At 42.0% G+C, this 13,578-nt stretch overlaps 1 protein-coding gene across 1 annotated transcript in view; it reads left to right on the forward strand.

Annotated features, from left to right (window-relative positions):
- The window catches only part of FKBP9 (FKBP prolyl isomerase 9), a 48,233-nt gene that overhangs the window by 22,157 nt on the left and 12,498 nt on the right, over positions 1–13,578 (forward strand). The window contains exons 5-6 of the mRNA XM_082471879.1: positions 1,420–1,609; positions 6,051–6,196. Of these exons, the coding sequence (XP_082328005.1) occupies positions 1,420–1,609; positions 6,051–6,196 (336 nt within the window). The remainder of the gene's footprint in view (positions 1–1,419; positions 1,610–6,050; positions 6,197–13,578) is intronic.

Genomic DNA, 13,578 nt, shown 5'->3' on the forward strand with positions numbered 1-13,578 from the left:
TATCACCTCACACTGGTCAGAATGGCCATCATCAAAAAATCTACAAACAATAAATGCTGCAGAGGTTGTGGAGAAAAGGGAACCCTCCTGCACTGTTGGTGGGAATGTAAATTGATACGACCATTATGGAGAACAGTATGGAGGTTCCTTAAAAAACTAAAAATAGAACTACCATATGACCCAGCAATCCCACTACTGGGCATATACCCTGAGAAAACCATAATTCAAAAAGAGTCATGTACCACAATGTTCATTGCAGCACTATTTACAATAGCCAGGGCATGGAAGCAACCTAAGTGTCCATCGACAGATGAATGGATAAAGAAGATGTGGCATATATATACAATGGAATATTACTCAGCCATAAAAAGAAACGAACCTGAGTTATTTGTAGTGAGGTGGATGGACCTAGAGTCTCTCCTACAGAGTGAAGTAAGTTAGAAAGAGAAAAACAAATACCATATGCTAACACATATATATGGAATAAAAAAAAAATGGTTCTGAAGAACCTAGGGGCAGGACAGGAATAAAGACTCAGATGTAGAGAATGGACTTGAGGACACGGGGAGGGGGAAGGGTAAGCTGGGACGAAGTGAGAGAGTGGCATCGACTTACATACACTACCAAATGTAAAATAGATAGCTAGTGGGAAGCAGCCGCATAGCACAGGGAGATCAGCTTGGTGCTTTGTGACCACCTAGAGGGGTGGGATATGGAGGGTGGGAGGGAGACGCAAGAGGGAGGGGATATGAGGATATATGTATGCATATGGCTGATTCAATTTGTTATACAGCAGAAACTAACACACCATTGTAAAGCAATTATACTCCAATAACGATCTATTAAAAAAAAAGAATATATATATATGTATAACTGAATCACTTTGCTGTACTGGAGAAATTAACACAACATTGTAAAACAACTATACTCAATAAAATAAATTTTTAAAAAATTGTCTGTGAGTTCCAAAGAACAAGTCTATGTAGTGTTCTCCAGAACCAGATCCAAGCTTTGGAATGTCTGTGATTTGCATCTGTATACAAACAGAAACCCACAGAGGTATGTATTGGGGTTTGCATGTGGGTATATAACCACTCACACAGAGCCTTGATTTGCAAGCACAAGCATAGAAAATGTGGTCACAGTATTCTCCATGTCATTATTATCGGTTTGCGCCTTTTTCTGAGGAAGTCAGGCTTCAAATTATACCTGCCAGCCTTCGGTTGGACACCATGGTGAGACAGCACGGTTAGACACCATGGGGGACCACCCAAGATGTGGAAGAACATTTGTTTCCTTGGCTTGGAAACTTCAAGGAATGTGTAACACCAACGCAGTGGGTGTTGAATTGTAGTTAAAATACTGATACTTCCTAAATCTTGTGTCCTGATTTCATCATCTTCCTTCATTCCACTCTAGGGAAAGACATTCCTGGACAGGCATCTCTGGTGTTTGATGTTGCATTATTGGACCTCCATAACCCCAAGGATGGCATTTCCATTGAGAATAAGGTAGTACCTGAAAACTGTGAGCGGCAAAGTCAAAGGGGGGACTTTCTCAGGTATCATTACAACGGCACACTTCTGGACGGCACATTCTTTGATTCCAGGTAAGCAAACAACAGGGTCCTTCACTTACCAGAACCTCCTATTAAATATAGTTTATAGCTTGTCAGTGCTGATTTTGAGTTAGTATTTTCATCTCCAGTATAGGTTTCTATTTTCTGATACTGAATTCCTTCAGAGGTTGTTAGAACAGTCTCCTTGGGGCCTGTGGGAGATGGGTCTGCAGGAAAGCAGGAGAGGCTCACCCTAGACTCCCACCATCCCTCTAGACTGTGCTTAGCTATCCAAGTATAAACCCAACTCTGGGGTCCAAGGTGGGAAGTGACCAGAAGGCAGGTCCAGGTGGTAGGATGCGAAGAGAACAGACTTGGTGCTGGGAGACCTGGATTCCAGTCCCTGTGTGTGGTGCACTAGGTGTGTGACTTTGGATAGCATTTGACCTCCCTGAGCTTCAGTTTTTTCCCTGTTGTTAGCACCTTTCTCAAAGAGATGGTTAGATTAAAGACAGAAGGTAGGCAGAAGCACTTTGCAAACTTTAATGACTTATCTGCTGCAGGGACTGTTTGGATGCTGGGCGGAGGCTAATTACTGAGCCTGTTGTTATTCAGAGCTTTGTTTTGTTTATCAGGCTTAGCCTGCAGTTGTGAGCAGGCAACAGGTGTTTGGTATGTGTTGCTCATTCAAGTGGCATGTGTTGGTTTGGATTCCTTTAGCTTTCTATAGAGCAAGCAAGTAGTGACAGCAATCTACCTGTTTCTCTGAGGTAAGAGACTTCTCGTTTAATTAGTCACCCAGAAACGTTACAGAATTTTTATATGGTATAATTTTATTTGCATAATTCATTCTTCCTACTCCGAGGATCCCGTCTTTTAAATTTTTCATTTGATTTTTTGGAAAAAGGCAATAGTCTCATGGTTCAAAATTAAAACAAAATATGCGTTAAGATATGTTGTACCAACCATCCCTGCCAACCTCACATCCTCCTCCCCCCAAGCCACTTAGAGTTAACCACTGTTATTAATAAGTTTCTTTTTTTATTCTTCAAATGTGTGGATTTTTTTCCTAAAGCAGATATAAGCAAATACAATTGTTATATTATTTCCTCCGCTTTATAGTATATAGCATATAGAATACTATATACATACCTATATAACATTATGTATTATATACATATACACATAACATAATGCTACGTACTATATGCACTATTCTGCTCCTTGCTTTTTTTTTTAAATTAATTTATTTTTGGCTGCCTTGGGTCTTCGTTGCTGCGCACAGGGTTTTCTCTAGTTGCGGCGAGCAGGGGCTACTCTTCGTTGCGGTGCGCGGGCTTCTCATTGCAGTGGCTTCTCTTGTTGCTGAGCACAGGCTCTAGGCATGTGGGCTTCAGTAGATGTGGCATGCGGGTTCAGTAGTTGTGGCTCACGGGCTCTAGAGTGCAGGCTCAGTAGTTGTGGCGCATGGGCTTAGTTGCTCCATGGCATGTGGGATCCTCCCGGACCAGGGCTCGAACCCATGTCCCCTGCATTGGCAGGCGGATTCTTAACCACTGCGCCACCAGTGAAGCCCCTGCTCCTTGCTTTTTTTCACCTTGGAATTTTTCCATATTAATGCGTAGAGGGAAATCATTTTTTATGTCTGTGTAGTGTTTCATTGAGTGAATATACCATATTTATTTAACCATTCCCCATTGATGACATTTGAGTTGTTTTTATTTTTTCTATTAAAAAAAATTGAGAGAGTGTGTGCATGTGATTACTTGTCACATATGAGCTTAGTTCTGTCTTTTATTCCCTGGAATTTTGTTTTTAGCTGAAAAGCCATTTTTCTAGTGGATACCAGATTTCTTTCCATATTAATGGAACCACAGTTTTCTTAGGTTTCAAACAGATTTCCATTTTAGTACACTGGGGTCTAATCCATCCTAAGAGCTAAGTAATATTCCATTATATAGATTTGCCTTAATTTAGTAATCAATCCCTATTATTTTCTATCTTTTGATGTTCTAAGTGGGACTGCAATAATTATTTTTGTAGCTAAATCTTAAATAATATGATTGTTTCCGTAGGATAAATATCTAGAAGAATTTCTAGGTCTAAGGTTATGTGTATTTTTACAGCTTTTGATATAAGTAGCAAGTTGTCCTCAATGAAGGTTTTACATCACTAAGAGTACCCCATTCCCTGCAAACTCAGCAACATTGGGTATTATTTAAAAATAATCTTTGCCAATTTATAGGAGAAAAATAGAACTTTATAATTGTAATCTGAATTTCTTTGATTGCTATTAAGGTTGAAATTCTTTCAAATGTTTATTGACTATTTGGATATTTTCTTTTGTGATTTACCTGTTTGTGTATTTGCCTGTTTTTATATTGAGGATATTGGTATTTGTCCTTTTCTTATTAATTTAAGATCTCTGTACATTAAAGATATTAACACTTTTATGGTTGCATATTGTTGAAAGCATATTGCCTGTTTATTTGCATTTTAATTTCGGTTGTGATTTTTGATCTGTTTAAATATAAACCTTTTATGTTGTTAAATACATCCCATTTCTCCTTTATGGCTTCCTTTATTCTTATATAAACTCTTATATATTCTGTCTTGAGTAACTTACTAAAAAGTCTCTCCCCGCCCCGGACTTGTTTTTTTTCCCCTAGAGTATATAAATATTCACCTGTATTTTCCTCCTGCTCTTCTAATGGCTTTATTTTTTTTATCCTTTAAAATATTCTCTATTAGAATTTTTATCTTAAAAAGTATTATGTTCTTGTTGTGTAAGTGAAACAATGCAAAGATATTTAATAAAAGGTAATAATTTCACATCAACCCCTTCCATTTTCACCACTCGAAGTAAATATTAAAAAGCTTCTGCAGGCTCTCTCCATGTTTATAAATGCTTTCATGTTTAAATCTTAAATCCATCTGGAATTTATTGTGGTGTTCAGTATGACAGTAAGGATCTAAATGGTTTTTTCCAGATGGTTAGCCAGTTTTTCCAACACCCTTTATTGAATAACTGTATTTTCCTCACTCATTTAAAATCTGACATTGATCATGTACCAAATTCTTGTATACACTTTTGGGTCTTGGTCTAGAATTTTTATCCTTTTCCAGTGATCTAGCTATTCCTGGGCCACAATCATACCTTTAGCTATTGTAACTTTTTAATTTGTATGATAGAGAATATTCTTTTTCTTTTTAAACATCACTTTTTCCTACTGTGATACATTGATATGGTTCAAAATCCTAAAAGTATAAAAGAATATACAATGAAGAATTTTTCCCCTGTCCTTGTCCATCAGTCACCCAGTTCCCCTCTTCACAGGGAACCAGAGTTATGCATTTCATAGGTCTTCCATACATATACAATGAAATACAGATAATTATGTAGAAAATCTGCTTCCTGGGTGAGGAGAATCATTTGTTACTATCATTTCTTCACGCCCCTTGGCTTTGTGGTCCCTGAGGGGTGTTGAGAAGGAAGAGCCCCTCACAGCTCTGCCTTTTCATCTCCCTGGTCCCACTGCTGACCATCTTCTCTGACACAGTCAGCATTGAGCTGTGTTTGATGAGGTGACAGTGGAACTGACTGGCCCTTTCAGGACAAGCTTTTTGCCACATCTGCTCCAGCTGGGGGTGGGTAATGGGTACAGATCACTGTGGTTCAGAGTTCAGTATCTGAAGTGGCAAATAAAGTTTTATTATTTTATTCTGGAATCATCAGGCTTTGTTTTCTCCAAACTCATAGTAATCAGACTCAGTTGGCAATTAATACAGAGGCTGGATCTCTCCACTGAGTGGAATGCTTGGGGCTCCTACCGGAGGCACTTGGGAAATTCAGCTACTCACCGGGAGGTAGCTTGGTGAGCATGGATTGCAGTAGGGTGAGTTCACTGCAGAGTTAGATTGCTCTCAGTATATATGCTACTTTCCTGGCAATCCGAATATTCATGTCCCACATATACAGATACTCTCCTCTTTAGAGAAATTCTTAGTTTCTTTCTTTCTTTCTTTTTTTTCCTTTTTTGGCTTTCATTTGAAACTTATGTTAGAGTAATAGAAGACTCTAGAACTTCTAAGTTGTTTCTTTACAAGAGATAACAGAGAAATTCTTAGTTTCTGACAAGGGCCCCCTTGATGCTTTTTTCATTAACCTGACATGGTCAACAAGCGTACAGTCCGACTTAAATTAGCTACATTTCTGTGTGATTGCTTCTTGTAACCTGCATCCATTCATAACCTGACCAAACCAGAGGGCTGGAGGGCTCGTTTCTGGGAGCGTTTGTGCAGGCGGCAGCTCCCACGCAGTGTGTGGATCCTTGTTCATCATTTCAGGGGAGCCTGCTTCCTGGCTTGTACTCAGGTTCTAGGGTTCACCCTATTCCGGGGTCTGGAGGCCCCTGTGCTCTGTTGCCTCATGGTACCAACTACACTGCTGCTGCGGTATCCCTCGTGACCAAGCTCTTCTCCTCTTTCCCAGCTACTCGCGGAACCGCACCTTTGACACGTACATTGGGCAGGGCTACGTGATTGCCGGGATGGATGAAGGTTTACTCGGCGTTTGCATAGGAGAGAAGCGGAGAATCGTGGTCCCCCCTCACCTGGGGTATGGCGAGGAAGGAAGAGGTGAGCACTGGCTGCCTTCTAAGGTTAAACTGAGAGGCACTAACTGATGCTTCCATGCTGCTTGGAACCAGGGCCTCTGGCAAAGCACAGAAGCTAAAGTCTAGCTTCAGGCTCGAATACTCAAATAACTGTAGTTTCTAGAGATGCTCTGTCGTTACTCCTTGTTCCCCCTGCCCGTTTTCCTTTTCCTTTTGGAAAATTTAAAACCTACACCAAAGTTGAAAGAACTGTACAGTGAACTCCACTTAGATTCACCAGTCGTCAACATCTTGCTATATTTGCTTTATATATATAACTACAGTACATTTTTTCTTTGTTGAGCCATTTGAAAGTAAATTGCAACCCCCCTTTTTTTGTTTTTCGTTTTTATTGAAATATATTTGACATATAACATTGTGTACATTTAAAGTGTACATGTTATTTTGATACATTTATATATTGTAATGTGATTGCCATTGTGATAATTAGCACCTCTATCATGGTACATAATTATCATTTCTTTTTGATGGTTGGAATAATTGATAATTAGCAAGTTTGATGATTATAAGACAATATTGTTGTCTATATTCACTATACTGTGCATTAGATTTTGGTTTTTGTTTTTAACAACTTTATCGAGGTATTATTTATATACCATAAAATTCACCCAATTTAAGTATACAATTCAATGACTTTTAGTAAATGTTGAGTTGTGCAACTATCACCTTAATCCAGTTTTAGAATATTTGTCACCCAAACAGCAAACTTCTCTTTAAAAATTACACAAATAATATATGTTGACTTTAGAAAAAGAAAATAGAGATCAACAACAACAAAAATCTCCCATAATCTCACCACCCAGGAATAACCGTTGTTAATGTGGTAGGTGGAATATCGGCCCCAAAAGATGTCCATGTCCTAATCCCCAGAATTTGTGAATATGTTACTTTACAAGGTAAAAGAGACTTTGCAGATGTGATTAAGGTAATGGTTTTGAGATAAGGAGATTATCCTGGATCATCCAGGTGGCCTTGATGTACTTACAAGGATCTTTGCAAGAGGGAAGCAGGAGACCAGAGAGAGGAGAAAATGCTACACTGCTGACTTAGAGGATGGAGAAAAGGGCCACAAGTCAAGGAAGGAGGGTGGGCTTGAGAAGCTGGAAAAAGCAAGGAAACAGATTCTCCTGAAACCTCCAAAAGGAACACATCCCTGCCCATACCTTGAATTTAGACTTTGACTCCCGAGTTATGAGGATAAATTTTTGTTGTTTTAAGCCACCAAGCTTGTGGTAATTTGTTATAGCAGCAATAGGAAACTAATATAACCATGAAGTGACTATCCTTCTATACTTTTGAGTATATGTGAATCTATGTAGATAAAAGGAAATAGACACATATCCATCTACACTATTGACAAAAAATACTACAGTATTTTTTGTCAATAAATACTGACAAAAGTGGGATCATCTATACATATTAGTTTGTAATTTCTCTCTTTACGTAATTTGTTGTGAACAATGTTTTATGCCAACAGGTTGCATAGAATTTTAATGGTTGCATGGTATTCCAAACCATATTTCCTTTATTTTTTTTTCTCAGATACCATTTTTTGCTAACTTACTTAGGAAGAGTTGATGCAGTATTTATTTTGCTTTTGTGTTCTTTTTGCTGATGAGATTCTGGCTGTCCTGGCTGGCTGTACACATTCATTTCGTTAACCTTCTTCTGACTTCTACTGCTACAGTGGATTTCAGAATTTTCCCAGTAGGATTTGTTTGGAGGATCTAAGAATCACCAGGTTGGTTGGAAACTAGGCTGTACCATGGAGAAACATTTTTTTTCCTGACTTAAATTTCTGATTTATAAAGCCACAACAAATCACAGCTTAAGGTCTTAAGATCATTCAACAGGCCTTGCTTCATGTTCTGCTTGTCTAGTGTCTTGATGCTCTGTTGTTTTGTATTATGTAAATTTCTACTTCTAGCCAAATACATGCAGGAATAGACAAATACTTTCAGTGTATTCATGTTTCATTTTGCCCTCAGGACTAACTCTTCCTTTCCCTAAAAAGAATATACTGATGGAAAACATTTGCTTAAATTACTTCTCCTTTTGGCTTTCTCACCAGTATGAGACAGTTTTGTAAAGAATTATATAAGGCTCTGGGAAACATTTGAAGTCTCATAAATTTTCTGGGCATGAGGCTACTTCACCCTGAATCATTTGTTCCCATGGGGGAGAGGGGCACCCTGGCAAGTAACACCCAGCTGCTCTTGCACAGGGTCTGTTTCTGTCCTATTGATTAGCGAGTGCCCTTGGCCTCCTTGTGGGGTTTGCACAGGACCTAAGGCTCATCACTGAGGGACTGACCTTGGAAGGGTGTCAGGACACAGAGGAAGCCTGTGGCTTTCTCACCACATACCACAGGGCCAGGCACATGGTAAGCATTCAGTAAATACTTGTGGAAGGAAGAAATGCTGGACTCTCCGACTCGTCAGCATTTCATTTTGTTGCAGCCATATTCTCTAGCAGGGTTGGTGGAGGGGAGGGGGTAGGCCTTCTGTAAAGGCTCTGGCCCTTTCTGCTCTCTGCTTTGTTCCATGGGGACAGCCCTGAATTTAGAGCGCTTGGATGTTTGCAACCCTGAAGTGGAGAATGGATTCTGCCGCAGGGTTGTGGCAACATCACTTTCTCAGTGATTTTCTGTTCCCCAACTTCCACATGACCTTTTAAGCACTCTTTTTCAAAAGTGAAGAAAGCTAATATTTTACCCACACTGTGAAGGACTTCTCATGTACGAGCTCATTCAAACCTCAAAACAGTTCTCTGTTAAGATAACGAGGCCCAGAGAGGTTGAGTCATTTGCTAGAGGCCGCAATAGCTAATCAGTGATGGAGGTGAATTGCACCCAGGGTTCTTGCTGCCTGTGTCATAGGCAGAGGGGAAGAATGAGTTTCCATTACGCTGTGACTTGTTGATACCCATATATGAAGAACTGAGAACTACAACCAGAAGTCCCAGAGCTCTCAGAGGAAACCCACACTGCCAAGAGCTGCCGTGTTTCCTTCTGGCCCAGCTGGCCGGCCGCTTTATTTTTTGTCATCTGTGTCTCTTCTTGAGGCGGCTTATCTAGTGGGGAGAATTGATGAATACTTTTCTGCATTGGTTAAGGGTTTATTCAGAGAGGAGGCTGGTGTCGGGGCCATAATGAAATGTTGGATTATTTTCACCTGTTTGCTGGTGTTGGGGAGGAGATAGTTTCCTCTACCCTTCTAGGCTCTTCTGGCTGGTCTAAGAAATAAATTGATATGAGACAGATTAACAGGAGAAAGTCAAACAAAGTTTAATGACATGCACATATGGGAGAGACCTAGGGAAACTGAGTAACACCAAAATGTCTGAAACCCTCACCTTAAACACCACCATTAGCTAAAGACAGAAGAGGATGTTGGGGGTAGTGGTTTCGGACCTGGAGATGGAAAAGCAAATGTTTGGTAAACAAATGTTTACTGGGCCACACAGACATTGGGACACCAAGAGAAATTTTAACTAACGGACTTTGCTAGGTTCCCTCCTGTCTACACATCTAGTTCATACCGTAGTTATGTATGGTGATAGCTCCCCCCATGCCCCAACAGGTCTTCTATCTACATTCTTTAGGCAGTTAAGGAGGTAAAAAGAAAGGTTTTCTTTTTTTCTTTTTTTTTGAGTCTTTTGGGTCTTGTTTATTTTCAACTTGAAATAATCCACATGTCGAAGAGACATTTTTGGGGTGGCAATTTTACTCCCCTACACTGGTCAGCACTTATTTTTACACTGTATATTCTTTGGAGAAGGCAGAGCCAGATAGAGGGAATGAGGGTGGAAGGGGTGCTGGCTGCCTGGGGCAGGTGGGATCTTATGGCTCGAGGTCTAGTCTGGGTTTTTTGCAGGCCCAGCAACCCCATCTATCTGTCCATCAAAGATTTAGTGAGTGCCAGGCTTCTCTGGTGGCGCAGTGGTTAAGAATCCGCCTGCCAAGGCAGGGGGCACGGGTTCGAGCCCTGGTCTGGGAAGATCCCACATGCCACGGAGCAGCTAAGCCCGTGTGCCACAGCTACTGAGCCTGTGCTCTAGAGCCCGCGAGCCACAACTACTGAAGCCTGTGCGCCTAGAGCCCGTGCTCCACAACAAGAGAAGCCACCACAATGAGAAGCCCGCGCACTGCAATGAAGAGTAGCCCCCGCTCTCTGCAACTAGAGAAAGCCCACACGCAGCAACGAAGACCCAACACAGCCAAAAATAATAAATAAATAAAAATAAAATTTATTAAAAAAAAAAATTTATTGAGTGCCTTCATGTCCAGGCACTGCCCTAAGGTGTTGGGGATTCAGCAGAGAAAAAGACAAACTCCCAGCCCACATAGAGCTTACGTTCTTATTGATGCCTCAGTAGATGTGCATTTGTGCCTTAATCAGACACCTGGTAGACTGACTCATGCTAACTTCCTAGGAGCTGACATAGAACCGGACATTGAATACTTACTTGACAGGGTGTGATTGACCTCTCCACTGATCAGAATACTTGGACCTGGGATCCTGGGGGCCTGAGAAGCTGGGTTAGTTATCAGGAAAGTGCTGGGCAAACGGATATCAGAGCACAGGGGCGTGGGTAGTCCTGGTGCCCTAAGATAGTCCTGCACATGAATGTGCCTTTGAGGGTGTCAATTAAGAAAAAAAAAAAAAACCAACAACAATGTAAGAGCTGTGAGTTCAGTTTTATAGTTTTATTTGGGGTTACTGAGGACTATAGCCTGGGAGATAGCCTCTCAGATGGCTCTGAGGAACTGCTCCAAAGAGGTAAGGGGGATGGCCAGTAAATATGTGAATTTGGAGGAAGGGTATGTGCAATAAAGCACACATCTTTTTTTTTTTAATTAATTAATTTATTTGTTATTATTTTTGGCTGTGTTGGGCTTCGTTCCTCTGCGTGGGCTTTCTCTAGTTGTGGTGAGTGGGGACTACTCTTCGTTGCAGTGTGTAGGCTTCTCATTGTGGTGGCTTCTCGTTGTGGAGCATGGGCTCTAGGCACACAGGCTTCAGTAGTTGTGGTACGTGGGCTCAGTAGTTGTGGCTTGCGGGCTCTAGAGCACAGGCTCAGTAGTTGTGGTGCATGGGCTTAGCTGCTCCACGGCATGTGGGATCTTCCAGGGCCAGGGCTCGAACCCGTGTCCCCTGCACTGGCAGGCAGATTCTTAACCACTGTGCCACCAGGGAAGCCCTAAAGCACACATCTTGGTAGAAGGTAACTGCTAGTCACGGGGAATAGGTATCTCAGTTACTGACTTTAGTGCTTTTCTAAGTGTAGGAAGATGCAAGAGTCTGGGTTCATAACGTTTTCTCCTGAAAACCTCTAACTACCTGGAGGCCTGTTCTGCCAGTTTTCCCAGAGCACAGGTACCTTATCCCTGATCTTCCCCCTGAATTTTTTCCAGGGTGTGCTGTGGGTCAGTGACTGCAGTGGCTAATGACTGAATTCTTGTAGATCCAGGTGGCAAGCAACATTCACTTAGTTGGTGCTGGGCTGCAAGCCTTGTAGTTGCCCAGCCTCGAAGCTGAAGAAGGAGCCCAGAGACAGCAACAGAGACATCAACCAGTTATTGGATAAGGGATCTTACAAGTCTGCAGCAAAAGATCCTGGAGTAACACCCCATCGTGAACGGCAGAGAGTAGGCAGAACATGGCAGGAATCTTCGCTACGTGCGGGGGAGAAGGGGCCACCATTTAAAGGGGGAACTGATGTCAGCTTGGCTCATCAGTTACCAGGGAAACCAGCACCTGGGGCAGGGGGAAGCATGTAGGCAGTTACTGATTAAGCGCTATGATTAAGAGAATTGGATAGTCATGTGAGTGAAGCAGGGACTGGTCGAGCAGGGGCTGTACAGAGAGCAAGAGAACAGCCCTCTTGAATGGTCCAACCATATAGTTGGCAAGGGGAGGTTAAGTTTGTACCAGCCCATTGCCATCAGGTTCTTGTCCCTTTTTGGGCTCCATCCACACGTTTTCTTCAGAGAGGTTATTGGAGCTGCTCAAGGTGCAGCTTTCTTTTCCACCAATCCCCCTCATCACAGCCATGGCCTGCACCTTGGTCCTCCTCATGGAGATGAGAGGCGGGGTTCCTAAATATCCTCAGCTGCTCACTTACAGACCATTTAGCACAGCGCTCCTAAACCTTGGCTGCCCCTTAGAAACTCCTGGAAAACCAATGCCTGGTGCCACTGTAGTCCAGCCGTTCTGCGGTGTTGTAGCATATCACAGACAAGAATCACCTGGAGAGCTTAAAGATCACAGAACCAGAGGTGCTGCATGGGAAAGGGCCTGGCCCTTTGTGTTTTCGCCAAGTTCTCCAGGACATCCTGATGGCGCCCAAGGCCGAGATCACTGCACTAGGTGAGCTACATCTGAATCTCAGAGTGGGGCCCAGGTGATGTTTTTTTCAGATGATCATGATTTTTTCTTTTATTCTGTGAATGTGGTGAATTATATTATTTTTTTTATTGTGGTAAAATGCACATATTTACCATTTTAACACTTTTTAAGTTTACAGTTCAGTGCCATTGAATATATTCACAATGTTGTGTAACTATCACCACTGTCTCTACCCAGAACTTTTCCATCATCCCCAACACAAACTCCCCATGACCCTCTCCCCCTCCAGCCCTTGGCAACCACCATTCTACTTTCTGTCTCTATGATTTGCCTATTCCAAGTGCCTCATATAAGTGAAAGCATACAATATTTGTCTTTCTGTGTCTGGTTTCTTTCACTGAGCATAATGTTTTCAAGGTTCGTTCCCAGTTGGTTTTAATGAGCAGCCAAGATTGAGAAACCACTTGTCTGGCTCCACAGCCGCTCACCCCTGTTAGTGTGTGCTGTTTCCCGCAAAGAGCTGCCCTTGGCCCTGGTTCCAAGCACCCTCCTATGGCAGTTTGCAATACCTGGTTCCTCTGGGAAAGATCCCGGACCCTGTTAACCACTCACTTCAGCAACTCCCCATCACTAGTGAGTATGAGGCACCTGTGTGCTGCTGTAAAAGCCCAAGCTTCTCAAATAACTACCTCGGTCACTTTGGGCAGCCATCAAAATCTGTGCCTCAGTTTCCTCATCTGTAGGTTGGGAATATAGGATTATAATGAGAATTAAACTAATACATCTAAAGCACTTAGAAGAGTGCCTGGTACCTAACAAGCACCTACCCATTAAGTTTGTGTTAGAGAGACAGCAGCTGAGAAACAGAAGAGTGCATGGTGGGGTGGGGGTGGTGTGATCTGGAGGATGGGGGGTGGGGAGGGGCTGTTGATGTCCACGTAGCGCTACTGAATTCTGTCTATAGCTGTGTTGTTTTCTTGAACAAGTTATATCT

This window comes from Balaenoptera physalus, assembly GCF_965194825.1.
Source record: "Balaenoptera physalus genome assembly, chromosome: 8".
In the NCBI taxonomy this organism is placed as follows: domain Eukaryota; kingdom Metazoa; phylum Chordata; class Mammalia; order Artiodactyla; family Balaenopteridae; genus Balaenoptera; species Balaenoptera physalus.